Raw genomic sequence first — 27,355 nt, 5'->3', positions numbered from 1 at the left:
TTTGCTGAATTTTCTAGAAAAGATGATGATTCGGTGCAGGATCAAGGTGAGCAGGGAGCTGACCGCCCTTATTTCAGTCATTCCCCACTCTTACGGCTAACTTTCAACACCCGCAGTTTAACATAGTCTCTAGTAACAAAGCTGTTAAATTATCAAATTAAGCAAGATACGACAGGCAACCGAGGCCACAGTTTAAGTTACTTCAGATGTTCTCTTACATTATGTTTATTTTTTAATGCGTTTGACCTCAATCCATATTATTCATTAAGAGATTACGGATTTAGGGTAGTGGATGCTTTTTAAAAATAAAATATGATGAAATTATAGTAACGAAAGATTAACGCCGTCCCAATTTACCCTGATCCTGCAGACAAAGGGGCTTTACTACAAGGGGCTCGTGCTTTTCAGCTTTCTCTGACACCATTCCTAAAATATTCATTCCAGCTCCGTGTTATCACACGTTTACCTCTCTACAGCTCGATGGGCTGAAAACAAACTTACAACTGGAATACATAACGAAACTGTACATGAGTTTAGAAACTAAAATAACTTCCAATATGTAGCATTTATAGAATAGGATTTTCATGATGTCGAAGAGACATAATCGGTGCGTGTTATTTAACTCGACTGAACAACTCAGCTTACTGGCTTGAATGGGTTTCATAAAACGACTGGACCAATCAGAACCGACGGCATTCGTTATTCCATTGCGGAAGTCAGAGAGACTAACTGGCGTCATTTTCATGCGACTTCGGTATGTGTACTACAGTCGGCGCAAGTTGCCAGATTGTGGAATTGATTCTATGTAAATAACGGTCGTTAACTTAAATTAGATAATTTTACGGATATTTACTTATGTACATGGGATTTACAAGCACACCTTTGTTTATCTAATTCACTAGGTGTTGATAGCTAGCTTGCTAGCTGACGAGTTAGCCAGGTTAGTTGGTTAATACAGCACCGGCTTTTCTGCTGCAAGCAGGTTCATATTTGACGACAGGGACCGTGTGACGGAGGGCGGCATGAGTTATGGGTACGGCTATAGGGGTGGCCGAAGAGGAGACCGCGACTATGGAGGTGGGAGCGACGAAAGGTGGGAGCGGGGAGCCGGTGGGAGCGACGAAAGGTGGGAGCGGGGAGCCGGGTCGAGCGGCGGCGGATTCCCCAAGACTGGGAGCTGGGACTCCCGGGAGGACGACGGACAGGGGCGAGGACGGGGACGTGGAGGGGGTTCACGGGGACGCCATCCAGCACATCTAAAAGGCCGAGAGATCGGTCTGTGGTACGCGAAAAGGGGAGGCATCAAGAGAAAAGAGGAGGAGAGAAAGTCGGCAAGTATCGATCGCTGGTTTGTAATGTAGCTGGTTAAGGAGCCCAGCTAAGCTGCCTGGTTGTATTGGAATGGGCCCATGCGGATTCCTCTGCGTGTCTCAACGCCCTATGAATTTGTGTAGAGAGCCGTGGTCCAAATGGACGAGTCGAGGGAGCAGCACATCACCAAACTGCTGAACACGGTCCAGAGGGAGCCGTCCGGATCTGCAAAGTCTAGTCACGACTCGGCATCTCAGAGCTGGCGATCGACACCAAACCCGACCCAGCACAGGTGCAGTACCCAGGCCAATGTCGTGGCCTTGTCATGAGAGGAATCCAACAGAAATAAACACCTAAGCTAATCCCTTAATGCACCGGTGCTGTAGTAAATATGTTGCTAATACTGAGATCCATACTACTTCTGTTCAAGTGTAAGTACATCTCTTTCCATAGACATGTTCTCAGCAGAAGTGTCTCTTGGTGTTTAGCTACTTTGATGGCGAGGAAGTGCCAAAGCAGGACCCTAAAATGGAAGTGAAGGAGGAGATGAAAGATGAAAGGGACTTGCAGTATTTGTTCCAGGATCTGGTCCGAGACCCTGCTCTTGACCAGGAACTGAAGAGAGATCTGCACAAGAAAAGAACTGACCCAAAGTACCTGGATATGATGGTGAGGTGATGTTGCTGTTGGTTCGATGTCCCTCACAAAAGCAGTTTCCTGTGAGAATGTGTTGTTTGACCAGCTTGCCAGCTGAGTAGTGTTGGCCCTATGTGGAACTGTACTAGGCCCATCAGCTATATTATTGTTGTACCGTACAGGGGCTCTGGTTAAGAACTTGCAGATGCATAATAGTAGTAGTTTGTTTTATTTATTTATTAAATTTTTTTTCTTCAGAAATTCAGAGAGAAGCTTCCGTCATATGGGATGAAAGAGGTAAGGCTTCGAAAATACTCAAATCTACCAGAATATATACTTTGCAAAAATTTATGCCTTTAATCAAGGTTGGTAGGAAATCCTAGGCCTTGGCTGTGAAGGGGGCTCCCTGGTGACTGGCGCCGCCAGAATGTTGGGCCTTGAGTATCAGAATCCCATAGTGTGTCTGTCGATAGTTTCTGACGTACAGGAGCTGCTGAAATATGGACCCTGAACTCTAATGCTTAGGGCATGTTGGAATAGCTATAGAGAGCGGCTGTGTCATCCCAGTAGCCGTGTGCTTGAAAGCTACTCATGCTGATTCATGTGCCCTGTTGGTAGGAGCTGGTCCAGTTGATCCGGGCCAACCAGGTTCTGGTGGTTAGTGGGGAGACGGGCTGTGGAAAGACTACTCAGGTGACCCAGTTCATCCTTGATGACAGCATCGAGCGAGGAATGGGCTCCGTGTGCAGGGTGGTGTGCACCCAACCCCGCCGCATCAGCGCCATCTCAGTATGTAATGCCCTTGGGGGGGGGGGGGGGATTGTGTGTAAACTGGTAAACTACTGTGGGATGCATTAACTGTGGGATGTTACCTTTGCAGGTGGCCGAAAGAGTGTCAGCTGAGAGGGCTGAAACAGTGGGGGGGGGGAATTCCTGTGGGTACCAAATCCGGCTACAGAGGTATGCATCTCTCGGCGGGGGAATGGTAGACTTACAACCCTGATAGACACTTCTATCCTTACCTTAGTCTGGTTGACAGCTTTAAGATGGGTGCTGTGTGTGACACCCTCTCCCTTTGGTTTTGGGGTTTAGGTGTGATACTGCACTGGGGACCAAAGTGATCCTGTTTATGACCTTTAATCATGTGTGTGTGTCCTGAGTGCACTTTTTGAGATGAGCAGTGGTGGTTTTCAGCCTGCCACCTGACCCCATGTGACCCCCCCACCCCCTGCTGAGCGGCTTCCGTGACCTTTAACCCCATCACGTGACACTCGGCCCCATGACATAGGCTGGGGTGAGGTGATGATGAGGCTGAGAAGGCGTGTAAGGGGGCAGAGATGACGACACCCAGGGAAGCGAATTCATTAACAGAAAGGGGGAGAGTTTGTGGGCTGTGAAGTGAGTGCAGGCTTTAGAGGGGAAGATGTGGGATTGTGTGGGGATTCTCTGCCAGTTCTCTCCGCTGGTGTAGGCATGTATGATCGGTGTTAGATAAGCAAGATTGGCATGGGGCTGCTGCACTGCACAGTGGCCGAGGCAGCCCTCTCCAAACCGACAGAGCCAAGCCGAGCTGAATGCAAGACCTTCACCATTTATTTATTTATGTTCATTTGCTTCTGCTCCCACCTTCTCCCGCCTCCACTCTCCATCCTCCAGCCGGTTACCACGGAAACAGGGCTCCGTGTTGTATTGTACCACGGGCATTATTCTTCAGTGGCTTCGCTCCGATCCGTGAGTATAACCCCACACGCGCACACACACACACGCACACACACACACACACGCACGCACACCTTCCTGTACTACTCTAGCTTATTTTTTTCTTGAGAGGGAAGGTCGTAGCATCTGTCTGCCGTACCATCTGTCTGCCACAGAGGGCGCTCGGGCCGCTGGGTTAGGATGAGCTTCAGCCGCGGTCGCCGATCAGCTGCTCGAGAGCAGCATCACGCAAGACATCTGCTTGCACATCCTCCGTTTATAACCGCGTCCGGAATCTAACACGCCCTTCTTATCACGCTTCGAAGTATCAAATCTCGGCCTTTCAGCTAATATCGAGTTATAATATCTCTTCTTATTGGATGTGTCCCAAATGCGGGGGCTGCGTATTAAATGGATTTTTCGATCCGGGAGTCGGAAGAGGCGCTTGCCCCCATCTGCCCCACACATCGAACACATATCGCGGTACCTATGTGAGCCGTGTGCCCTCATTTGCTATTCAGTCTTGCTGTGTTAGCGTTGCAGATGAGAATAAATAATCCTAGGCCCCTAGAGGCAGTGCTGGCCAATGAGAGCCGTTTGACCCCAGACTCTTAGTGTCAAGTGAGGCGTCCCACTTGAAGCCTATACTCATGCGGGTAGGTGGGGGGGAATCTTTTGTTCCTGATGTTTTGCCGACTCCTAGTGTGCCTGTAATATCATTTATAATCAGAAGCCGTCTGCTAGTGAATATTTCTAAGCGCTTGTTTCATCGGCCTTTTTTTTATGATCTTACTAGCGCTACATTAAATTGCACACGCTGTTTGTTTCATGATAGGCTGCGGGTTGAAGTTTCAGTCTATGAATAGATTTAAAAAAAAAAAAAAACCAAGACAGTAAAGATCTGAACGGGGCCCAGCGGGATGGGGGCAGGGGGCTCTGCCTGTCAGGGCTTTCATGAAAACATCTGAAGCTAATGAATGATTGATGACATCCCAGCTCTCATTTGGCGGCTTCTGAGTTTAACCTCATGGTGCTCAAATGTGGGTATGGGAGGGAGTTGGCATCGTTCTTAAAAAAGCTCGGTTTTGGGAAATGATTCTATTTCTGTCTCCAGGCACCTATCGAGCGTCAGTCACCTCGTCCTCGATGAGATTCATGAACGGAACCTGCAGTCCGACGTCCTGCTCGCCATCGTGAAGGATCTCCTTTGCCACAGAGATGATATCAAGATAATCCTCATGAGCGCCACTCTCAACGCCGAGAAGTTCTCCAAGTATTTTGGTGAGATAAGGCGCCCCCTTGTGGTGTCCGCTCGGTGCGTGTGCTCACGACCGAGCTGCGCTATGCGCACGGCGAGTGTGTGGGCCTCTGCCTGTCTGATCTGACGCTAATCACGCTAATTAGCCAGGAATTTTGCCATCCCTGGAAATGACTGTTACCCAATCATTTTATCTATAATGGGTGGGCTCTCTGCTGGAAGACCAGAATAGCATATCTGTAGGCATCCTGTAGGCAGGGAAGATACCATCTTAAGATGAGGGAAGGCGAGATATTCTGAGTTAAGGAAGTATCTTCATCTTTGCCTCTTTAGATAAATGTCCGATCATCCACATCCCTGGCTTCACCTACCCGGTGACAGAGTACCTTCTGGAGGATGTGGTAGAGATGCTCAGGTGAGTTTACCTGCCCAGGTTCGGGTTTGACTGCTTCTGAAATGCGACGGTCATCGTGGACCCTTTAGGGGCATCCCCAAAAGCGTCTCTGATCGTAAAATCAGAGGTCAAGGGTGATTGGCTGTTCACGTTGGCAGGTACCGGCCTCAGTCGCAGGACCGACGACCTCGCTGGAAGCGGCGCTTCATGCAGGGCCAGTTGTTCCAGCAGGAGAAAGAGCAGAAGGAGGAGGAGTATCGCGAGAGCTGGCCGTGCTACGCCCGCACGCTGAGGGATAAGTGAGCTGAGGGCTGGGCTAGGGGGCGTGGCTGAGGGGCGGGCCTGATTGTCGGCGTCTGATGAAGTATTCCTTTGGTTAGATTGTTTGGCTGATGTGTAATTTAGGCCTGTTTACAGGACATATCCAGTGCTGTATAGTACAGAGTTGGATCTGAGACTAGCGGGTATTTAGAGACGGGTGTTCTGGGCACCATGCAGGTATTCTGACAGCACCATCGAAGTCCTGGAGATGATGGACAACGACGACAAAATCGACCTGCCGCTAATAGTGCAGCTGATCAGACACATCGTGCTGCATGAAGACGTGAGTCCTGGTCCGATTCCCGTCGGCACCACTTCCCGGATCCTGCCGTCTCGGTTCCCCCGTCGTGTGAGAATCCCTGGTTCTGCGTCAGGGCCCATTTGGATTTTCACTGACGCCGTTTCATGAGAGGCTCCTCCCACTTCCTGCTGTCATGGCATATGGGTGGGGGTGGGGTTACCGCCATCGTCAAGGTTCCAGCACGAGAGATTAAAGACGAGATTAATTACTGTTAATTAGCAGTATGGTTTGGGAGAACTGAGCTCCTGTGCTGTCTGGGTGCTTCTGCCAGAGTGAGAAAATATGAATAATAATGGTTCTGCCCCCCCCCCCCCCCCCCCGTGCCACTCCATTAGGGTTTTCTTTTTTCTAAACTAGCTGATCATCTGCATACATTTTAGTGTTTTAGAAATGGGCTCATCTCCCCCGAGGCCTTGCCTCAGAAGGACTGTGGAAAAACTCATTTTCTTCTGGTGGATCATGGCTAAAAATAAGAGCAGCGTCTGTAGCCTGCAGGATGGACTCCCCTCACCTGGCCCGCGGCCGCGCACAAGCCGTGCTCATTAGATTACAGGCCTTTCATGTGGTCTGTCTCATTCGACTTGGTTTGGTCCTTCACTCTGCCCACGACTCTCTCAGGGTCGTTGTTCTTGGTCCTGATGTCACATCAGGGCATTCCGGTGCCCTGGGCCCTATGTTTCTGGGTCATTAATGCTGGTTCTGTTGTCCGCACGGTGGCCCGTATGTGTTTCAGGAAGGTGCTATCCTTGTTTTCTTACCTGGCTGGGATGACATCAGTGGTCTAAATGATCTCCTCACGGCCCAACAGATGTTTAAGTCGGGTAGGTGCGCCTTCACACCTGTGTTCCTGTTCGGTCCAGGTTGACCCACCTACTAACACCCCCTGCTGATTCTATTCCAGAGAACTTTGTCATCATCCCACTGCACTCCCTGATGCCGACGGTCAACCAGACCCAGGTGTGTGTCCGACACCAGTCCTAACGTCCACTCTGCCATTGGCTGTCGGCTCACTCGTGGCCGCTGCCCCGTCTCTTCGCTCAGGTGTTCAAGAGGCCCCCGCCAGGCGTGCGCAAGATCGTGATCGCCACCAACATCGCCGAGACCAGGTGTGCCATCATTGAAATCTGAATGTCGCTGATCTGAGCAGATGGATCAGCTGATTGGTGTCTTTCCTTTAGGCTGCATATCCACTGCTTGTTAACTAACTTCTTAGTGTCACTAGATGTTCGCACAAACCATGTGTGTGTCTCTGCACCTGTGACCCCATGTGGCTGTGTGTCTCTCCCCCAGCATCACTATCGACGACGTGGTGTTCGTGATTGACGGCGGAAAGATTAAAGAAACACACTTCGACACCCAGAATAACATCAGCACCATGACCCCCGAGTGGGTCAGCCTGGCCAACGCAAAGCAAAGGAGGGGCCGTGCTGGCAGGTGAGCGGGCGCGAGTCAGCGCGGGCCCGGCAGGTGAGCGGGCGCGAGTCAGCGCGGGCCCGGCAGGTGAGCGGGCGCGAGTCAGCGCGGGCCCGGCAGGTGAGCGGGCGCGAGTCAGCGCGGGCCCGGCAGGTGTCCTATTAGTTGAGCTAGTGACCTGAAAGCTGAGTGTGTTTCCATGCTACAGGGTTTGCCAAAATGAACAGTATAACACATTTTAACATCAGATTCAAAATGGTAGCATCGATCCTGGTTACCCATCACACACCCCCCCCCCCCACCCAATTCTATCTTGTTTTCAGCTGTTGGAAATGCAGGCTGGCGGCTCAGCAGTAAATTGGCTTTGTACATGCCAGAAGCTCCCTGATCCGTGTATGTGTGTGTGTGTGTGTGTGTGTGTGTGTGTGTGTGTGTGTGTGTGTATGTGTGTGTGTATGTACACGCAGCACTCTATAATGGCTCCCGGTAGGGTGGGGTTGGGGGAGGGCGGTGCGGCTGACTCAGACTCTGTCTTCCGGGCCCCTAAAGCAGGCCCCTAAAGCAGGCCCCTGTCCTGCTCAGTGCTGTCAGGAAGCCTCACATGTGTCCTGGGGTAACTCTCAGCCTGTCGCAGTGGCGATCTTGCATCATTCATGAGGAGAGCGTCCCATCACGTGCCTCCGAGCGCATCTGGGCTCGTTTCCGGGCGAGTTAAAAGCCGTGGTTTGGCCGGCCCTTATCCCGCCGCGCCCTCGGGAGGCTTGTTCCCCGCGGCTCCGCCGTCTGTCAGAGCCGAGTGCCAACACCCAATTAGCACATGTTGGGGATAACGGGCAGTCGTGCGTTGGCAACAAGGAGGCGGCCTGGGAACACTGGGAGCTCAGCCTGGCCGAGCCCCTCTCCACCCTGCCACTCTCCGCCTCCTCCCCTTGAGTATGCTTGAGGAAGAATGGTGCCACCTAGTGGCGGTGTAGTGTTACGCTTGCATTACGTTTAGTATCATGGTGGATGGCACGGATAATGCCATGCTGTTTATTTAGAATACCCTTTCCCATCATGCATGCCCATCGTGCCCTGGTGAGCCGTGGTCTCTGCCCCCCCATGCAGGGTTTCCCCCGGGAAGTGCTACCACCTGTATAATGGCCTCCGTGCCAGCCTGCTGGATGCCTACCAGCTGCCTGAGATCCAGCGCACCCCCCTGGAGGAGCTGTGTCTGCAGATCAAGGTGGGCGGGGGTTCCCCTCACGCTTACGCCCGCCATATAAAAGCCTTTCGTAGGTCAGCGAGTGACCTTTTGGAAAAACAACCAATCAGATTTCAATATGGGGCTTGATCTGGGTCACATCTGTAGAGTCCAGCTGTGAGAGGTTCACGCCCCCACCCCCCCCCCCGGGAAGCAGTTTTAGCTGGGTGATAGTTCCCTCCCCCGCTGAGAGTAGAGAAGATGGACCTCTGATTCTGAAGATCTCCTGTCTCCTGTAGATCCTCAAGTTGGGCAACATCGCCTCGTTCCTGCAGAAGGTTCTGGACCCCCCCTCGGAGCAGGCCGTCCAGCTGGCCATCACCCACCTGATGGACCTGGTAAGGGAGGGGGGGGCAAGTGACGCAGAGTCACTGTTCCAGCTTCTGATAGTGCCGGCCATGTTGAAAATGCCTGTTGCTGTGTATCGGGTCAGAACGCCCTGGACCGGGACGAGGGGCTAACGCCGCTGGGGGTGCACCTGGCCCGCCTTCCGGTCGAGCCGCACATTGGGAAACTGATTCTGTTCGGCGCCTTGCTGGGGTGTCTGGATCCGGTGCTGACCATCGCGGCCAGCCTTAGCTTCAAAGACCCCTTCTTCATTCCGCTGGTACGGACACACCATGCCCACACACACTCCTTTTGGCTCTCGCTCTCGGATGTTAAGCATCCTTTACATTTCAGGGCAAAGAGAAACTGGCGGATACCAGGAGGAGAGTCCTGTCAAAGAACTCGAAGAGTGACCACCTGACTGTTGTCAACGCCTGCCTCGTAGGTGCCTCAGAAGGCAGAATCGAGGCCCGGTCCTCAGCCCTTCTGGTAGTGCAGTAACTCGCCGCATGTAGACTGCTCTGACACGCTATGTTGGCGTTTCCTCGCCAGGGCTGGGAGGAGGCCAAGCATCGTGGTTATAAGTACGAGAAGGATTACTGCTGGGAGAACTTCCTGTCTGCCAACACCCTCCAGGTGAGATCGTTGGCTGTCTGCTGGCCAACAAACAGCCTGCAGAGATGCTGGATTGTTCCCTACAGACCAAGTTGGCTGGTGAAAGCCAGTTCTGGCTGGACCTGCGGTCAAGTGACCCTGTTGATACATTGTTACCTCCAGATGCTGCACAACATGAAGGGTCAGTTTGCTGAGCACCTGCTGGCCGCAGGCTTCGTTGGAAGTAAAAACCCCAAAGACACTGGATCCAACGTGAACTCCGGTGAGTCTCTGCTGTTTTGTCACCTCCATCCTCTCTGCGAGCTGCTGGTCCTTGAGCTAACCTTCTCCTCACGCCTCTTCTCTACAGAAAACGAGAAGCTCATCAAAGCTGTCATTGTGGCCGGCCTGTACCCCAAGGTGGCCAAAATCCGACCCAACTTCAGCAAAAAGAGGCCCGGGTCAGTCCCTGTTTGGCTGCAGGAGGCCGCTGTGATCCATAACATCGTTATTGTAGTGTTTAATCTGTTTCTGTCTCTGCGGTTCAGTGTTAAAGTATGCACCAAGAACGACGGCAAGGTGAACATCCACCCCAAGTCCGTAAACGCGGAAGAGTCCGAGTTCCATTATACGTGGCTCATCTATCACCTGAAGATGAAGACCAGTAGTGTAAGTGGCAACCCCCCTTCCATGAGCCAGAGATTACAGTATCGTATCCCGGCTTGGGGTAGGGTGATAGGCCTGATTGTGATTGGCTCATGGTGGTGCATTGGCGGATGCCTGACCCTTCCTCATTCGTTACCCATCGCCATACCAACCACAATCACGCCTACAGTCATGGGAATGACCATAGATACATAAAATCACATCACACCGTGGAGTTGTTCGCGTTCAGCTGTTTGGTACAGGAAGTCCTCACCTGTGCCCCCCCCCCCCAGATCTTCCTGTACGACTGCACGGAGGTCTCCCCATTCTCGCTGCTTTTCTTTGGTGGGGAGATCTCCATCCAGAAGGATCAAGACCAGGATACCATTGCTGTGGACGACTGGATCGTGTTCCAGTCCCCGGCACGCATCGCCCACCTGGTGAAGGTGAGCAAGTTGTTCCTGACGGACCGTGAGGTGGTCATACCAGGCGTGGACTCGCCCCCAGATGAACCCATGGCCCTCAGAAGCTGCCGAGCTCTGGCCTTTTGTCACTCGTGGACCAAGCGCTGGAGTCGCAACTGATGGTCCCATTAAAAAAATAAAAAAATTTCCTTGCAGAAACTGAAGAAGGAACTGGACGCTCTCCTTGAGGAGAAGATCAGAAACCCGCAGCCGGTGGACTGGAGTGAGTCGAAGTCTAAGGACTGTGCGGTGATCTCAGCCATCATCGACCTCATCACCACGCAGGAGGGGGATGCTGGCTATGACAGAGGCATGCGAGGGGGGGACAGGTACTATGATTAACACGCCCCCCCCCTCTCCAGGTATCTGTCACAGACCCCTTCTAATACATAACTTATTTTGGAAAAGACTGTCACATCCAGACACGTCGGAAGATGCAACACGAGATTCTGATGCCTTTTTTAGTTAAAAATCTTTAATGGTGTCTAAGTGAACACAGTTGCTCCACTGTACCCCGTCCCAGTGGGAGAGTCTCTCTCTCCATGCATGAGCAATCGGTAGGATTATTAATTTCTTTTTTTGTACAGACTGTTTGTCTTGTGAGCCACCATCCCCCCCCCCCCCTCCAATTAAAGCTGCACATTATCTTAACCAGATTAGAAGAGAGCTGGCTTCCTGTCCAGAGTGGTTATGGTTTACGCAGCAGTCCAGTGCGGCCTGACATCATCCTCTTCCGTGATGGTGGTCTGAGGAATCGTACTTGGGCGTGTTGCTGTTTGAGAAACACTAGAGTCAACGCTGTTTAAATGCGCCCGTCAAATCTGTAGGTTTAAAACACATTGCCGGGTTTACAGTAATGATACATATTTCTCCCTGAGTAAATACGACCTTAAAGCCAGATTGCCGTGGTAAATGGTCAGTCCTTCCTTCTCAATATGACCCGTTGTGTTGGTTAAATAACAGCCTTCAGTTTTTTTTTGATTGGTTGATTAAAGATTCACTCTTTAGGGGGCTTCAAGGTTGACCAGAAAAACACACAAAACTGCAAAACGTTGCCTCGCATATCAGCAACCATGAGGGAAACTTCATATGGTTGTATCCTTCTTGAGAGCCGACAGAGGGGGAAGCCCCCTATGTGGCGACCATAGCTACAGGTGTTCCTGTAGACAAAGCAGAGTCTGGCAGCCGGGGTGGTGGTCTTGGCGTCAGCCCAGACCCCCACCCCTAGTCGCTAGCTTCACACGTTGGTCTCCAGCCGCTGCAGGCGGTCCATTCGCTGCACGTTGCGCTGGATGGTGGCCTGACAGGTGATGACCTCCGCGCACTCCGCTGGGAACCAGCCGCACTCCCCATCGCGGAGCCGCTGGCCTTCGTACCAACCTGGGGGGGGGGGGCACACACTGGGCATCATACACACACACCGTCACAACAGGAAGCGGCAAGTAAAAGTGGCTCCATGGGAATAACTTAAGTGAGGCCCACAGCGTGTTCAACTCCCTTCTCTCCAGAAGCTTCTAAGCGGACCGTGCGCTCGGCTCTGTTGTATTTTTAATGGCCCATACAGGACCGAGAGGCCTTTTGATTGGCTATTCTGGTGGCGCTGGCCTTTCCACAGGAAGCGAAGGCCTCTCCCCACGCATGGGGGGGGGGGGGGGGGGCGGAGTCTCCTCGCGGTCTCTCACCGTCGTCCACAGTCTGCCACAGCAGCACCACGTCGGCCACCTGCAGCGAGAGCTCGTCGGGCTGCTTGGCCGTGTACGTCCTCGTCACCTCCACCTGGGCCAGCTCTGGGGGGCAGACAGACACACAGACGGTCAGACACACACAGACGGTCAGACACACAGACAGACACACAGACGGTCAGACACACACAGACGGTCAGACACACAGACAGACACACACACACAGACGGTCAGACACACACACACAGACGGTCAGACACACACACACAGACGGTCAGACACACACACAGACAGACACACAGACGGTCGGCTCTTTCACTCCAAATGCAGACGTTGGATTATAGGCAAAAAAAAAAACTAAGCAAGGATTGTGTAGAGATGCAGGGTTAATAAGCTGCTCAGTATTTTTTTACAAAGAGTGAAAACCCTAATAGTAGTAAAGATGCTACAAGACACATTGTTACCCCCATTTTAACCCCTCCCCCCCCCCCCAAAGGGAAAACAGTAATTAAATTAAATTAATGTACTTTTATATTTAGGCAGCTAGTCGAGCTGAAGGTTCGTGGAGTCATGAGCGCTGTTGTGCTTGTGGTTTGGCTGTTTTTGCTTGGTGGCAGTAGCACAGGACAGGTGATGATGTAATGCTGAAAGCTCGGTACAGCAGTTTGCTCTGTGTGCATCTGTGTGAACTAAAGGCCCTATTTTCAGCATCTTGCACGTTACTGTAATTACATTTTTCACAATTTCCACTCCATCCTAGATGCAGGTGAGCCTTGCTGAAAATGCTGAACATACTGTCCTGTGTAGTAGGAATGAAGTCTGGGGCTCATTTTAAGGTGCGACTGTGCTGTGTGGCCAGTAGGGGGCAGCATGTCGCCAAATATAATCACAGTCGACTGCACTCACCGGTTTTATCCATGTTCTTCCTGTCATTGGTGCTTTGTCCGAGGGCAGTGACCCAGCGGGCTCGCTCATTCCTATTACGAACAATGAGGGCAACACACACACAAAGCTGTCAGCGGGCCAGTCGGCATGGAGGACAAAGCCACAGGTGTGAAAGCACTGCCCCCAGTAGGCCCCATGAAGAGGGCTGCCCCCAGGAACGGGGAAAAATTCTAGGTGGGGTTGTGAAGCACCACAATCTCCTCTCTCAGAGGTGCCCACTCTCCAGAGACACCTCCCTCCTCAGGTATGGTTTCCGTGGAAGCTGATCCCAGAGATACAAACCCTTTCATGGAAAGGAAACCTTGTTGTGTCGGTTTTTCTGAATTCCTCCTTTGTTTCACTTTTTGCTGGGTAACATGCTTGGCGGTCAGGAAATCCTACAAGCCTACAGCCATGTATTTCTTTTTCACTAATCGGCTGGCACTGTCGTCGGATACTTACGGACGCGCGGCCATCCTTCTTACGGTCAGGTGTCCGCCTCACTGTCACTAGCAGGATTTGGTGAAGGACTTTTGCTGTTGTTCAGCCTCTGAACAGATTGTGCAAATCATGCTCAGTAACTGGAGACTGAAGACCGGGGCTCCGGTTTCACGGCCCAATGAAAGCCAATCGGCTCCAGCAAGCGCAAAGAATAGCAAAATACCAGAGTGTTCCAGGCGGCGGAGGCCAGCCGCTTCCTCCAAACGAAATACCTTAAATACTGCGCATTCAAAACCATTTCCCAAGCCACTGAAGTAATCCTGTAGCAGTGATAGCAGTAATACCACACTGTGCAGCAGAAACCAGCTCAGACTCTCGAGTCGGAAAAACACCGTAAGCCTCAGTACACCAAAGTGACACCATATCAGATGAATGCATCAAAGGCGGCATTCTGCTAATGCAAAACAAGGGTCACAACCGGCTACTCGATGAGAGCCGCCTCCATCTGGCCTACAGATAAACTCGGTGAAAGTTCCTAAGAGTGTCAGTTACGCAGAGAGGAGTTTCAGAGAAAGTGTGGAGCGGGTGGATATTGTGATAGCGTCACCGCCCGTCTCATTGAGCTGGAGAATGTCCGGCTCACAGACAGGGCAGAATCCCTCGTGTCCCGATTCACACGCAGGAAAATTCCTGCAATAACGACGGGCCCACAGGGTTCCAGCCAGCGGGATGACGGATCTTTATCACGCTGATCTGACGTCCCATGATATTTAAATAGCTGCAGTCTTGTTGACTTCCTGATTGTCTTTGAGGGAGGAGTCATGAACCTGTATATTTAGACTGGAGCAAAACCCAGAGGATAAATTCTGGGCCTGGACCCAGCAAGTTAAAAACCGCAGACCACCTTCCATGGCATGTAAACAAACAGGGCATCACACTGATGCAGACTGACAGAATCCCTGTGACTGAGAGGCTACAGGCTGGGCCTAGACAGCACACAAGGGACCATGACCCAGCCGAGAGATGAACCCCGATTTCAACAGCCTTTGCAACCACCCAGCCTCACCCCCCCACTGACTAGAAAGATGTACTGCTCCAATTAACAGGAGGTTGCCTAGCAACAGACAAATAAACCTGCTCCCTACCAAAGAGGTCTGTAGCAGGGAGTGCTTGTTTTTGGGTGCAGGGAGGGAGTCTGGATCTATGACAAGAATCACAGAACTGTAAATTGTGCGCAGGGCTTCGCGTTGGTGGGATTTTCAATTACAGTGGTGTTTTATGAGAGAGAACAATACTGCATGGCATGAAGAGACCAAGCACTGCATCCCCAAAGAGTCACTGCACCCAAGCCCCTGCAGGCGCACAGGCACTGGAAAGGGTACCCCCCCCTAACCCCACAGGGTGAGATCGAGCACAGAACCAGCTGCACAGACGCCCACAATCGTGTCCCACCACATTGACACCGACTCGTTTCTCACAGCTACCCCACATACTGTCAAACATTCAGAGTACACTCTGGGGGCCTCTCCCATTGGTTACTCACAGTTGCTCCGCCCCCAGCACTCTGGACACCATCTCCTGCGAGTGGTTGCTGCAGAATCGCATTTTGAACAGGTGGCAGGCGACCGGCTGGCGGGACGTCAGCATGGAGGTCGGCGATCGCACGGGGGACAGGTTCAGCTCGTCCGCTTGGCACAACTCCACCTTTATCTGGTCCCGCAGGGCGTAGTCCATCACGGTGTAACTCTCCTCACTGCAGGCAGCAGGAGGTGCACAGCGGTTAGGGGAGGCTGGACTCGCAACCAATGATAAGCAGCAGACAGTAACTGGACTGTAAGGGTCACGCACGCAAATCCGATGTCAGAGGAGGAAGATTTACTCACACCCACAGTCTCGTAGGACCTGAAATCTTAGAGGACCTCGTGCTCTAAGGCAGTGTTTTCCAATCCAGTCCTTGTGGAGCCCCAGACGATAAATACTTTTGCTCCCTACTCGAGGCCCAGTATGAGAAAGACTGCTCTAAGGTTGGGGAGTGAGGCTCTCAAACAAAAGTGGGGGGGGGGGAGCTTATCCAAGAACAACAGCTTATTACTCATCTTATATAACTGCCCCCAACTCAGGAAATGCAGCAGAAAGAACGTCATTATTTTCTCCAAGATGCCGAAGAGAGAATGAGCTTCCAGGCACAGAGTGGGAGACTCTGAATGAGGGATACTGTCCTACAACCACATCGCTTCTGCTAAACAGTCTCAACAAACCATCAAACACATTTTGGGGTCTGTCCCCGTACCTCCACTCAAGAAGAGGGGGAACAGAGACCAAAGCCCCCCAACGGAAAGCAGAACGGGCCAGACACACACCCACCTCTTCTTGCGGGTGACTATGAGGACGTCATTGAAGAGGAAGAGGTACACAGGCAGCCGGGACACCCGCTTTATGAACCGGCTGTTGTCTTCCACAACGGTGGTGAGTTCTCCACGTTTCACTAGCCAGCGGGATGAGGAGACCAGCGGGAAGGGCTGGGGGGGCACCAAGCAACAGATTTAGGGTCAGTCCTCACAGACTCCAAAGCTGGTACATCTCACAGTATCGACACCCATCCCTGTATGGGGCGTCATGTCAGGGAACAGCCCCTCCTGCCATAAAGGAATCAATGGAGCCACAAAACTTAGCACCAGTGTCACAGTCTAGAGGGACATTCAGACACCATATTTAGCTTAATGCAGTAAGTCAACAATCCTCCACTCGCAGGAGATGGTGTCCAGAGTGCTGGGGGCGGAGCAACTGTGAGTAACCAATGGGAGAGCCTCCAGAGTGTACTCTGGTCTCCCTCAGTGCCTGCCTGCTGGAGTACTTCCGCGTTAACTCCCACCTTGCATTTCCTCAGCTGTGGTATGTGTGTTTGTGCGTGGGGGGGGGGGCTATCTATATATTACATTTATGATGTTTGGTCCCCACCATGTCATAAAATCCTGTTATTTTGATGTTGCAGGGACTATTTTTTGGTCCCCATAAGGGCAAACTCAATTTTCTAAAAATCTGTGACTGCGGTCAAAAAACTAAAAATGCCAAAACTCTTGTATTTTGTTTGGTTATTTATGATTGAGGTTAGGGCTGGGTAGGGGTTAGGGTCATCATTGCTGGGATTAGGGTTTTTCCCATAGAAATGAATCCCCACAAAGATATGAATACAAACATTCTTTTGTCTGTGTGTGTGTGTAATCTCACTATGCTCCAACTGCCCTATAAAGACGCGGACCCATGCACACAGCACAGGCAGAAGAAGCATTTCAGCAGGTCCTGCTCTGAGCTCCTCCCTTGTTGATATAATTCCACTGCTGCTCTGTGTGTGTTTGCGAGGGAGCGAGAGGTGGGGGTGGGGGGGGGGGGGCACTAGTGCCAGCTCATTCAGGGCGTAGAGCACTAATCCCACGCTCAGTGTTACCCTCCCTGGTACTGACACACAGCCCGGGTTCACAGGGTGGCCTCACCCCTGCAGACACCGTTACTGCCCTGAACTCCAGCTCTCGGGAACCCGGCCGAGGACACAGCCCAAGATCTGTGTGGTAGCTGGCACTGGGTAACAAAGGCGGCATTAACAGAACTTACTGCCTACTGCTCAGAACCATGTCTTTGGGTCTGAAGGAACAGATAATTAGACCCATATTGCAGGTGAACAGGTGCGTCAGCAGACTAGATAATCCATTTGAAGCTAAGCAGGATTGGGCCTGGCCAGTGCCTGGATGGGAGACCAACTAGGAAAGCAGGCTTGCTGCTGGTGTGGCCAACAGGTTAGCCCACCCTGCTGTCTGTCTGAATCCCAGTGCAGTGATGGGGACACTGTGCTGTAGAAATGGTGCTGTCCTTCTGGATGACGTGTAAACCCGAGGTCCTGACTCTCTAAGACCCCTGTGCGTCTTTAGAAGGCGTAAGGCTGGTACCCTGATGTTCTGGCTAAAACCACCCACTGTGGCCATTTCAAATCCAGCCCCCTAATCATGCCCTGTATCTCATTGGTGAGTTCTCTCCTGCCCTTTCTCCACCTTAGCTACTGTGTGGTGAGTGTACTGGTGCAGAATGGCTGCCGCTGCATCATCCAGGTGGGGGCTGCACAGTGGTGGGGGCTGAAGTGGCTCCCCATTGGTTCTGTGAAGGACTTTGGGTATCTTGAAAAGTGCTATATAATTGCAACATACATTCATTCAGAATTCCATGCCAAATCTTGCACAACCACCCTGTATTTTAATTGTCTATGCCTTGATATCATGTTTAAATAAATATAAATATTGAGATGTATACTTTTCATTTACACTGTGACCACCAGAATATTATTTCGCCTTAATGTATATCCCACGCACCATAAAAATACAAAGACGACAAAGGTATTTTAACTTTGACTTGAGAAGCCACTTTGGAGGACAATGACGAAAAAGTTTGGGCATGTTGTAGTGAGATCATACCCAGGACAGGACACATTTCACAAGAGAAACCAGCTGTAGTTTGAGGAAAAATCCTCCTTTCTCTGCCTTCCTCTAACCATCACGTGAAGCACAGGAAGGACGGCAGCTTCAGAAGCTTCAGAGAGCAAACAGCTCCATGTGACACAAGAAGCACGGCGAGACCTGCACGTGCTCAGACGGGCAGAGACGTCAGCATGGGCGCCCGAGGTCCTCACCTTGATCTTGAAGCCCAGCTGAGAGTTGATGGTGTACATCATCTCAGTCCTCTCCATGCGTCTGGCTCCCTCATTACACTGACGCACAAGCTGGTCACACACAGAGGAAACAGCTGTTAGGATCTGACACACACGGGTAAGGTTTTGGTCTCCAGCAGTTTCCCAACGCGGCCCTCGAGGACCTACAGACAGTCCACATCTTTGCTCCCTCCCAGCTCCCTGTAACAAAAATGCGGACTGTCTGCGGGTCCCCAGGGACCGGACTGGGTAACACTGGTCTCCAGGACCAGCTCTCAGGGCCCCTGAGCGTGAAGGCAGGTCTCTCACCTTGCTGACTGCTTGCAGGGCTTTCTTACACGTGCTGTAACAGGCAGAGTCCTGGGCCGTCTTCTGACAGATGGTCTGCAGGGGAAGCAGCGTAGCCATCGAGAGTCAGATCCCTACACAGCACACGCAGACGCGCAATACATGCACGCACGCAATACATGCACGCACGCAATACATACACGCACGCACTACACGCACGCACGCGGGCAGATAGCATTTGGTGCCATAAAAAAAAATAAAAAAAAAAAAGTCTGCTGTGGGAGCCAAGAGGTGGAGAAGCAACCAGGAGAGGGGGGAATTTCTCAGGATCTGACGTGCTTCCCAACATAGCCGGAAGCCTTAGCAAGCCTCCAGGGGGCCAGCGCAGGCGTGCATGTGTGTGCGTGACAGCGAGATGTGCATGTGTGTGCGTGACAGCGAGATGTGCACGCCGGTGTGGTGTCGCCTGAAAAACCGCACGGACTCCCAACTCCTCAACAGCTGTGGGGAAATAACGGAGAAGGCGGAGACAAGGAGAAAGAAAGAGGAACACAGGAACAGGATCGCTGGCAGACGACCGACGGATAAGGTCATGTGACCGAGGTGCTGTTTGTGTGGGAGAGGGCAACAGGCACTTATGTAACCGTTATTTTCCACTCGTAACCAACAGGATGAGAACATTACTGCTTTTTTTATTGCCTGTGTGTAACAGAAGCCGACCGGCGATCGGAAAGCAGGCAGATGCTCACGTCCAACAGCAGGGGGAGCCGTGTAACTCGCTGCATGGGCAGGATGAGGAAGGAGTGCATGGGCAGGTTCCGGCAGTCCTGGTGGGCCTCAATGCCGGACAGAACCTCCTTGAAAGTGGGGTTCTTGGTGCTGCACAGGCGGTAAAGTTAAATGACACAGGAGATTCAAATGCTGCCCGAATGGCCCTGTGTGTTTGTGTACCTCCTGGACAAACGGCACGAGACTCACAGGAGCTTCTGCAGCGTGCGCTGCTGGTAAACCTCGTTGGAGCAGTAAGTCACGTAGGGGTCAAAGGTGTAGCGGGCGTGCTTCTCCACGATGTCGCTGATGTCGTCCATGACAAAGTTCTGCTGGTGCCGGTCCTCGAGCTCCTTGAAGAACCTGTCAGGGGAGTGGGGCTGAATCACATTCACGATGACGGGTCGTGACCAGCAAGCTGCTCTGCTGCAGAATAACACAGATGTACGGGTAGCTAATGGAGGCTCAACACTGGTCCATCACCTCCCTTCGCTATTTGAACACGGACAAAGAGAGGCCTGATCTCAAGTCAAATCTACTCCTGGAAACTCCCTTGTCACCACTTGAGTCATCAGGCGTCAGTGCATTGCTGAAGGTGCTGAGAGCCCGTTTAATCGGTTAATCTGTCAACACACACCACACTGCTTTCATCCACACGCAGAAATTAGTACATAAAGCCAAGTCGGCTTACCACTTTTATTTTCTGGAATATAAATGCTAAGGATTGCTAATCTCTGTGAAGCAGAAGACCAAACAAAATATGTTTAGCTTTCTTCGGGAGAAAAAAAAAGATCAAGGATTAAACAATGAACCCATCTCTGAACACAAGAACAAACTTGCTGGCTGTAATTGCACAACATAAAGCGTTTCCCAACACTATCCAACGGCTACAGAGAATAAACGTGCATGGGGTGGGAGGTGCTCCTGTGCCTATAGGTGGATTTTTCCTTGAAATGGTGTTACGAGGACAGACTGAAAACAGGGATTAAATGCTCCCACACCACACCCGTGACCTTGTGGGCATCGCAGCAGAGCGCAGGCTGTAAAAAAAACCGTGCAAACGATCTCCACAAAGCGATCACTAAAAACATCCCATCTGCTACATCACAGGCCCTGAGGACAGCGGATGAAACTGCTTCTGTTGCGACTCGACTTGCCCACGGGGAGCAGAGGAACCTCAGATCTGGCCTGGGATACTCAGTGTGGACGGCATAAACTGGAAATGGCAGCATCCCAAACCAGAGGAATGAAAATACAACAGTGTCGATACTGGGAGAGTCGGCCAGACGGCTCAAACGCATCATTGTTCTCAGTAAGTGACATCCCATAATAGCTGAGTGAAGAGAGAGGCCAGATGACTGGGGGCAGGAGGATGATCTATGCTTGCAGTACGCCTAGTGTAAACTAGCTGCTTTCCCACAATGCACCCATGTGACAAAGCGGTGAGCCGCAGCCAGTGGTCAACAGCGGCTTCTACGCGGAAACCATGGTAACAGACTAAAGTTCCTTTCTCATCATCAGGTTCACCGTCTTGCCACGCCACCCAAATACATCTCAGACATCGTCGCCAGTGTTAGGAGGCAGTGTATTGCGTAGTGTCCCTGTGACTGGAAGGTTGCTAGTTCAAATCCCAGGGCTAAAGCTCCCCCAAGCAAGACCCAATAAATGTAAACATCTGAGTGGATTCATAACAGGACAGGACTTGCTGTGGCATTCTCACAGCACTGCGTACGTCAGTATATCATACTTATTTTGAACGTCATATAACAAGAGCTGGCTGTGAGCAGATCACCCAGCCTCCAAACTGAATCATGTGACCACCCTGAGGCTAAAGCCACCACACCAGTGCCACGGCACACTCCAGAACATTCTTAGCCCAAAACAATCAGGGGGGGGGACTCTGCTCCCCATACTGGACTTCCAGCTTTTCCTAACTATCAAACTGGAACGCTGAACCTTAACACACAGCACATCGGCAAGGACAAACGGAACCAGCCAAGTGGGTGGGTGTCTAGCTGCGCGATTCTGCAAAATAAACACCACTTGTGTTACAATCCTGTTCTTAGTCATTTACGTACTTCGTACTATTAGTCCTCAGTAAACGTTTGTTCTACAGTGAAACAAAGAGCGAAAAAAGCCTGAAGAAGATGCCAGTCAAAGTGCCCTATTGACTCATTTGTTTTTAAAAAGTTTTAAAAAGAGATAAAGATCGTGAGCGACGTTGGCAGAAACGTGCCACTTTCACCGACACGCAGCTACACCCAAATCTGCGCGATTACAGGAAACCCAGAGCCTAATCTTCTGGGCTGGATCTGCATTTAATGGCACATGCCAGTTTAGAGGATGAGTCACGGGCTGGTGACCCAGCTTGCCCTTCTCCGCCGTCCCCGTGGGAACACAGGGGGGCGGGAGAACAATCAATATTATCAATGGTGGTACCGATGTGAATCGAAACGCTCGAGTTCGTGGAGGCAATCAAGTAACAATACTTTACAATGAACGTATCAAATGTAGTTGGCACGGAAACTGATCAGGTGACTTGGCATCAAGCCAATCCCAGAGGAATAAGCGCTCAGCTGAGCCCATCCCATACCGACAGACACCTGACTGGAGTCACTCCCCCTCCGGACTCCCTCACGCACTTCCCTGGCCAGGTATTCCTGACTCTCCCAGGGCGGCTCCCTGGTCAGCATACACAGGCCCAGCCCAGGGTGCGAGCCCATACCCACCTGGCACCCGACGAGAGAGAGCCTGTCAGAGCAGATTATTTTGCTGGGGTCCCTGTGGACCCCACAGACAAGATGTTTCAGATCCAGCACAGAAGATAAGGCAACAAAAACAATGGTATTATATTATCTTCCCTAAAGCACATGGTCTTAGGTTTCCTACCGAAAGCAGCATCACCCGCCGAGGGCGGCGGGTGATGCTGGACACCAGGGGGAGCTCAGTCTGCATTTTTAAATAATGACCACATTCATTGGTCGGGGGTAGAAACCAAACTGTGTGTTTCTCCAGCAGTGGACACGCAAAGCCTCACAGAACTCACTTTGTGCTGGCTTCACAGACATCGGTGATGTTGGAGAAGAGGTGGTGGTTCTCCGTCTTGGTCATGGTGTCTCTCAGCTCTGCGGAGTTCTTGAACATGCGAATGAGGACCTGCAGACTGCGCAGGTAGGAGTGCTCTGAGGAGATGACCTCAAAGATGGCCTGAGAAGACAAGGAGGCCATCAGGGCATCATCGGCGAACTCAGGTCCCTGTTTCTTTAAGATCCTTTGTCTCCTCCTTCGTTCAGTCCCACCCATAATGTATTTATGGCACAAACATGGTCACTAAGCTACCACCCTCAAGCTCAGACAGCTTGGCTGTTCCCATGCTGCCTTGCTGCACTACATTATGGGACAGTTCCCACACTGAAGATGCCAGTGCGACTCTGGGAAAAGCCCACACGCTACCCCCCCCCCCCATACCCATCAGCTCTGACAGACAGAGAAACATTCCACCGCATATCCCAGCAGCCCCTGGTGGCGGCTGTAATCCGGCAGGAAGTGACATAGGCAGCAGCATGCAGGTGAGAAGACTTTTTACCTCCTGCCTCTTCCTCTCCTCGGGTGTCATTTTCTCACACACCCCACTCTTTTTGACCTGGAAGGAAAAGAGGGAAACATAGCAGCCTGTATTATTCCAGCTGTGTGTGTGTGTGTGTGTGTGTGTGTGTGTGTGTGTGTGTGTATTTGTGCCGGCACATTTCAGCACTGACACCTTGGCAGCCCTTTGGAACATTCCATTATTCTTTAACCAGAAAAGCAGGACAATCAGACCTGTCTACACAGAAACATAGAATCACTGGCCTGGATGCAGGTCATGTTCTGGTCTTGGCTCTAATTTTAACCCCCCCCCCCCCGGGCACACCCACCCGTCACCTGACAGGCCACACTCTCAGCTCCCACACCTGGTGCCGGCTTTTGGGAAGAGCGCCACATGCCCACGGGCACGCCACTGGGGAATTCCACGCAAGAAGCGAAAAGACCCGGAATCTGATAACGGCCCATTTCTTAGAAAACTTGTCACCCAGACAGGGGGGCAGATTCACGGAACAGGGCCGCGCCCTTTACGGCGGGAACGGCGGCCGTCACCAGCAGCGAGAAACACCTCAGCCACCCCCCCCGGCCCCGCCCTCTCCCCCCCCCCCCCAAACCATCTGGACCCAATCACAGAAGATAAAATGAAAGCATCCAGCATCTGTTAAGGATAAACCACCGCTAGTGCATTGCACTCTCCCTGCAAACCAGCTCTGTCAGCACTAATCCTGGTGCTACTGTGTCGAAAGTACAGCAGCTACCCCGACCCGGTCCGGCCCACGCAGGCTTCAATGGGGCACAAACGGGGAAGAGCGAGACAGGCAGCAAACAACAGTGCATTCCTCAGTGTAACATTGCGCAATAGCGTAATCGGAGGCAGAGGGCGGGGCCACGATACAAACATGGGAGAAGGAAGCCTGTGTGTGTGTGTGTGAGGACCCCAGCCCATCCCCTCACCACACTCAGCCTGCTCCAGCACGTCTGTATGGATCGGTACTGAACCACAATGCCAGGGTCCGGTTCGGGCATCCTGGACTCCGCTTCCTCATCCGAGTCATTATGCAGGGCCTTCTCCTGGTAGTTCTGGTACATAACCTCATCCCCTGACACACACACACAAAGGTCACACCGGTGTAAAGAATGAAGTCAAGTGTTTCGTGAAATCTGACGACATTTCTAAGCAGAGTTATTCCCAAATCCTTCTAAGAGGGTGCAAAGGTGAAGTCAGCAGAAATGAAAGTGAATGTGAACAGAACAGACAGAGTGTGACGGAGAAGCTGGAAAAGCTCCATTCCAGCACGAAACCTCTGCTAAATCACACGCAATAAGCAGACACCCAGGAGTAGATAAAGGTGACCCCCCCCCCAGTCAGAATCGCCTCCCACATGTCGTGCTGAATTCCAGATTGAACTCAGTGGACACGACGCAGGCAAATATCAAAAGGTCTGCTCACCCTCACTGTCGAAGGTCTTCTGGGTCGGCAGACCCTTCTTCCTCTCCAGGGTCTGGGAGGGACATGGGGAGGGCAATTCATTTTTCAGACACGGGGCAGTGTTTTTAGACAAGCAGCTTTACTGGTCAAGTGTTGCGGAAAGCAGAAATGCCAGGCACTCTGACGCGCAAGGTTTCTAAGCAACCCAGAAGCAGGCAGCCCAGCGGACCCCATCGGGCAGCCCAGCGGACCCCATCGGGCAGCCCAGCGGACCCCATCGGGCAGCGTCACTGTCTCTGGGCACTGGCATTGTCTGTCACCAAAGTAGCAAACGTATTGCAAAAGGTGCCCTGCATGTCACCCACCTTGTTCTTGGCTGGACTTGGGGGCCACCCCCTGCCATCTGGCAGGATCAGCGGAGGCTGGCACAGGACGTCGGTGACATCCAGGTCGATCCCGCTGACCACGGCGCGCCGGTAGGACGTGGATCGCGTCGCCCGTCTCAGTGAGCCGGGACTGCAGTCAGCGCCATCGCCGGCCTCCTCCGCGCCGTCCCCGCTGGTGGAGAAAAAGGCTCCCGCCTCCACCATGCTCCGCACCCGCGGGGCCCGCCTGGGCGCCTCCAGCAGGCCCGCGCTGCCCTGGTTGCCATGGTTACCGGGGGCCGCTTTGCCGGACCGCATGCAGGACGCCAGGCCCTTGGGGATCAGCTGCTGGGTGCCGAGTTTCAGCGCCGCCGGACTGTTGGTGCTCAGAACAATGTTGGACGGGGCTCTGTTTTCAGAGGCCTGGCGGAGAAGCACGCCTCTCTCCCCCGGGGAGGGACTCTGCGGCGTGGGCGGGTCCGAGGTGCTGCAGGACATGGGCGAGGGGCAGGACGTGCTAGGGGTGGGGGGATCAGACGCTGATCCGGACGCCGAGGGGGCCCCGAAGTCTGAGGGGGGCGAATGGCTGCAGTTTCTAATGGCAGAGGGTGACCCCTGTTTCTGCCAGATGTGGTCCGGTGAGTCCAGGCTGGACCCAAAAACAATCTGGTCTTTCCTGGAGGTCAAAGCCACAGGGGTGGAAATGTAGTCCAGGGTGTCACTGTGCTGCTCATTGGGACGGGAGCTGCCCGACCAACGTGGGCAGTTTTTGTTAGCCTGGGTCCTGCTCACCGTGTGGTACGTCTGGTTCTCCACAATGGCTGCTTCATTTTCCAACTTGGTCTTGGGTTGAGGGGGCTGATCACCGTTTTCATCATTTTCCCCAATGCTAATTACTTTCACCATCCTGGGCTTGTAGTAAGTAGGTTTCTTCAAAATGTGCTTCAGGACCAGTGTCTCAGTCGCTGAACACAAAATATTTTCTGGAGACTGGGAGCAGGCGATAGTCCTCCTGTCATCCACTCCGTCAGTCTTATAGCTGCGAGACCTGGGTTCGCCCATATCGCTGGGGCACCGCCTCATCCATTGCGGAGTGATGTTGTTGTTGGAAAGATCCACCTCGTTTGCTTCTTCCATATCAAGTCTTGCAGGTTTAGGGTTCAAGGGAGTTCAATTTGCGAACACTACGATCCGGCAGATGCGCTTAATCCATGTAGCGGGATAATCCATATTGAAAAGCTTAAAATGTTAATCATTTATTAGAGTGGTTCAAAGTTTGCGGGCGCTGCGTATTTGCAAAAAAAGAAAAGAGAAAGTTTTTGATTGCACACTTACACGCGGACCTTCATCGGAATTCAGGTTTCCCGCAAAGCGGAGATTAAAGCCGCAAAACCGCAAACTAGACTCAGACTTTCAGATCAAGATGCGTTAAGGTTTGTCCATTTTACTGCGAAGACATGCCGCGATATATTAGGGAAAAGCTGTACACGGGGTACACGGCAGCCCCAAACTTGCGAAGATAACAAAGTCAGCGCGGAAATTACCTTTCAGAAGGTGGCCGAGCTCAGTCGATAACTATCCGCCCACGCTTCTGTGTTCATTGGTAAAACCTCCGTTAAACCCCCAAGTTTCGGTGTCGAGCTTCCTTCTATGCCTCCGCTAAGCGCGCCGCACTCCAGCTGAATGAGCGCACCCGCGGTCAAGCGAAAGATATCGCCTCCCCCACCGGTGAGCTGACGTCATGCGCGTTCATGGCGAAGTACACTGGCTCTGGGAGGTCAAGACCCCCTACAAAGCCTGGTGGTCTGCAGTTAGCTGATCAGAAACCGTCAGGTATTCTAGTTAAGAATCTAGGTGCGGTGTAGCGCCGCCGTGTGGCCGTCAGCGGGGAATCGCCGGGTGTTGAGTCTTAATGAAATAAGTTCAATGTAAGTTTAATCAAGATTTGCGTGTAATAACTGCTACACGTAATCTCACAATTCATTTTAATAATCAAATACATGACTAAATACATGACTATAAAATAGTAGAAAGAAATAAAATTAACAAAAGGGAGAAAATATCCAAGAAGTCAAACAAAACCAAGGAAAATTAAAAGCGTTTTTTTTGGCAGGTGCGTGGACGCGTATTTGACTATGCGGCAAAACAGGCAAATGTATTTTATCTTTACAAAATGCAAACTATCCGCCAACTATTCTAATACATGTCAACATAATTGCATTGAAAACAGCGAGTTGGGCGACGGAACCTTGTACATTTCGGTGAAAACTGTCAGCTCACAAAAATGCTAATATCCAATGCTCATAACATTAGCTTTTATTGTTATTGTTACTACAAAATAACGCTTGTAGACTCGCCGACACACCTTACAAAACGTGTAACTTCGCCTTTGCTTTTTCGATACTATGATATTGAAGTTTCCACTGGTCTGACACTTTAACAAATAATGCCAGGAGGTTTCGCATCTAGATGGCGCCTCAGCCATTTTAGGTGCAACTGACAGCAGTGTCACAAAACTACTTTATTACCTGGAGTCGCGACAGATACCCACCGGGACATTCATTTATAGCCCAGAAAT

The 27,355-nt window shown here is 51.8% G+C and overlaps 2 protein-coding genes and 1 non-coding gene across 4 annotated transcripts; 2 read left to right on the top strand and 1 right to left on the bottom strand.

The window, feature by feature from the left end:
• The first annotated feature begins 725 nt into the window (after positions 1-725).
• Positions 726-11,261, top strand: dhx36 (DEAH (Asp-Glu-Ala-His) box polypeptide 36). The gene is made up of 25 exons (XM_048980215.1): positions 726-1,331; positions 1,455-1,603; positions 1,800-1,980; positions 2,206-2,244; positions 2,566-2,736; positions 2,828-2,907; positions 3,604-3,678; positions 4,760-4,926; positions 5,237-5,318; positions 5,456-5,596; positions 5,796-5,901; positions 6,653-6,740; positions 6,821-6,876; positions 6,961-7,025; positions 7,210-7,353; positions 8,440-8,557; positions 8,815-8,913; positions 9,009-9,182; positions 9,257-9,343; positions 9,455-9,538; positions 9,680-9,779; positions 9,867-9,957; positions 10,045-10,165; positions 10,435-10,587; positions 10,762-11,261. Exons 1-25 carry the CDS (start codon positions 1,023-1,025, stop codon positions 10,945-10,947), a joined length of 3,066 nt encoding a protein of 1,021 aa, XP_048836172.1. The 5' UTR covers positions 726-1,022; the 3' UTR covers positions 10,948-11,261.
• LOC125712449 (U2 spliceosomal RNA) lies at positions 3,973-4,154 on the top strand. The gene has a single exon (XR_007383317.1). It is a non-coding gene; the product is annotated as a U2 spliceosomal RNA (small nuclear RNA).
• LOC125711384 (rho guanine nucleotide exchange factor 26-like) lies at positions 11,210-26,635 on the bottom strand. 2 transcript variants are annotated; one of them, XM_048980218.1, is made up of 15 exons: positions 26,322-26,635; positions 24,778-26,062; positions 24,434-24,485; positions 23,938-24,083; positions 22,988-23,044; positions 22,448-22,608; positions 19,612-19,764; positions 19,383-19,512; positions 18,655-18,729; positions 18,328-18,417; positions 16,017-16,171; positions 15,196-15,405; positions 13,194-13,264; positions 12,288-12,392; positions 11,210-11,985 (listed from the first exon to the last, which is right to left on the bottom strand). In XM_048980218.1, the coding sequence occupies exons 2-15, from the start codon at positions 25,912-25,914 to the stop codon at positions 11,843-11,845; spliced, it is 2,685 nt and encodes an 894-aa protein (XP_048836175.1). In that variant the 5' UTR covers positions 25,915-26,062; positions 26,322-26,635; the 3' UTR covers positions 11,210-11,842. The 2 variants fall into 2 exon arrangements, with proteins under 2 accessions (XP_048836175.1, XP_048836173.1); XM_048980216.1 differs by having other exon boundaries at positions 24,778-26,635.
• Positions 26,636-27,355: the final 720 nt, after the last annotated feature.

The sequence above is a fragment of the Brienomyrus brachyistius genome, chromosome 17 (genome assembly GCF_023856365.1).
Source record: "Brienomyrus brachyistius isolate T26 chromosome 17, BBRACH_0.4, whole genome shotgun sequence".
In the NCBI taxonomy this organism is placed as follows: Eukaryota; Metazoa; Chordata; class Actinopteri; order Osteoglossiformes; family Mormyridae; genus Brienomyrus; species Brienomyrus brachyistius.
This window is presented reverse-complemented; position numbering and strand designations above follow the sequence as displayed.

Bases quoted from the DNA above. Each gene is read 5' to 3' on its own strand.
- dhx36 (XM_048980215.1), top strand. From the start codon at position 1,023: ATGAGTTATGGGTACGGCTATAGGGGTGGCCGAAGAGGAGACCGCGAC. The intron at 1,981-2,205 runs GTGAGGTGATGT...TTTTTTCTTCAG, and splicing joins CAAAGTACCTGGATATGATG to AAATTCAGAGAGAAGCTTCC. The intron at 5,597-5,795 runs GTGAGCTGAGGG...GGCACCATGCAG, and splicing joins GCCCGCACGCTGAGGGATAA to GTATTCTGACAGCACCATCG.
- LOC125711384 (XM_048980216.1), bottom strand. From the start codon at position 25,914: ATGGAAGAAGCAAACGAGGTGGATCTTTCCAACAACAACATCACTCCG. The intron at 18,730-19,382 runs GTGAGCATCTGC...CTTCCCCTGCAG, and splicing joins GGCTCCCCCTGCTGTTGGAC to ACCATCTGTCAGAAGACGGC. The intron at 12,393-13,193 runs GTGAGTGCAGTC...TCTGCCCCCCAG, and splicing joins GAAGAACATGGATAAAACCG to AGCTGGCCCAGGTGGAGGTG.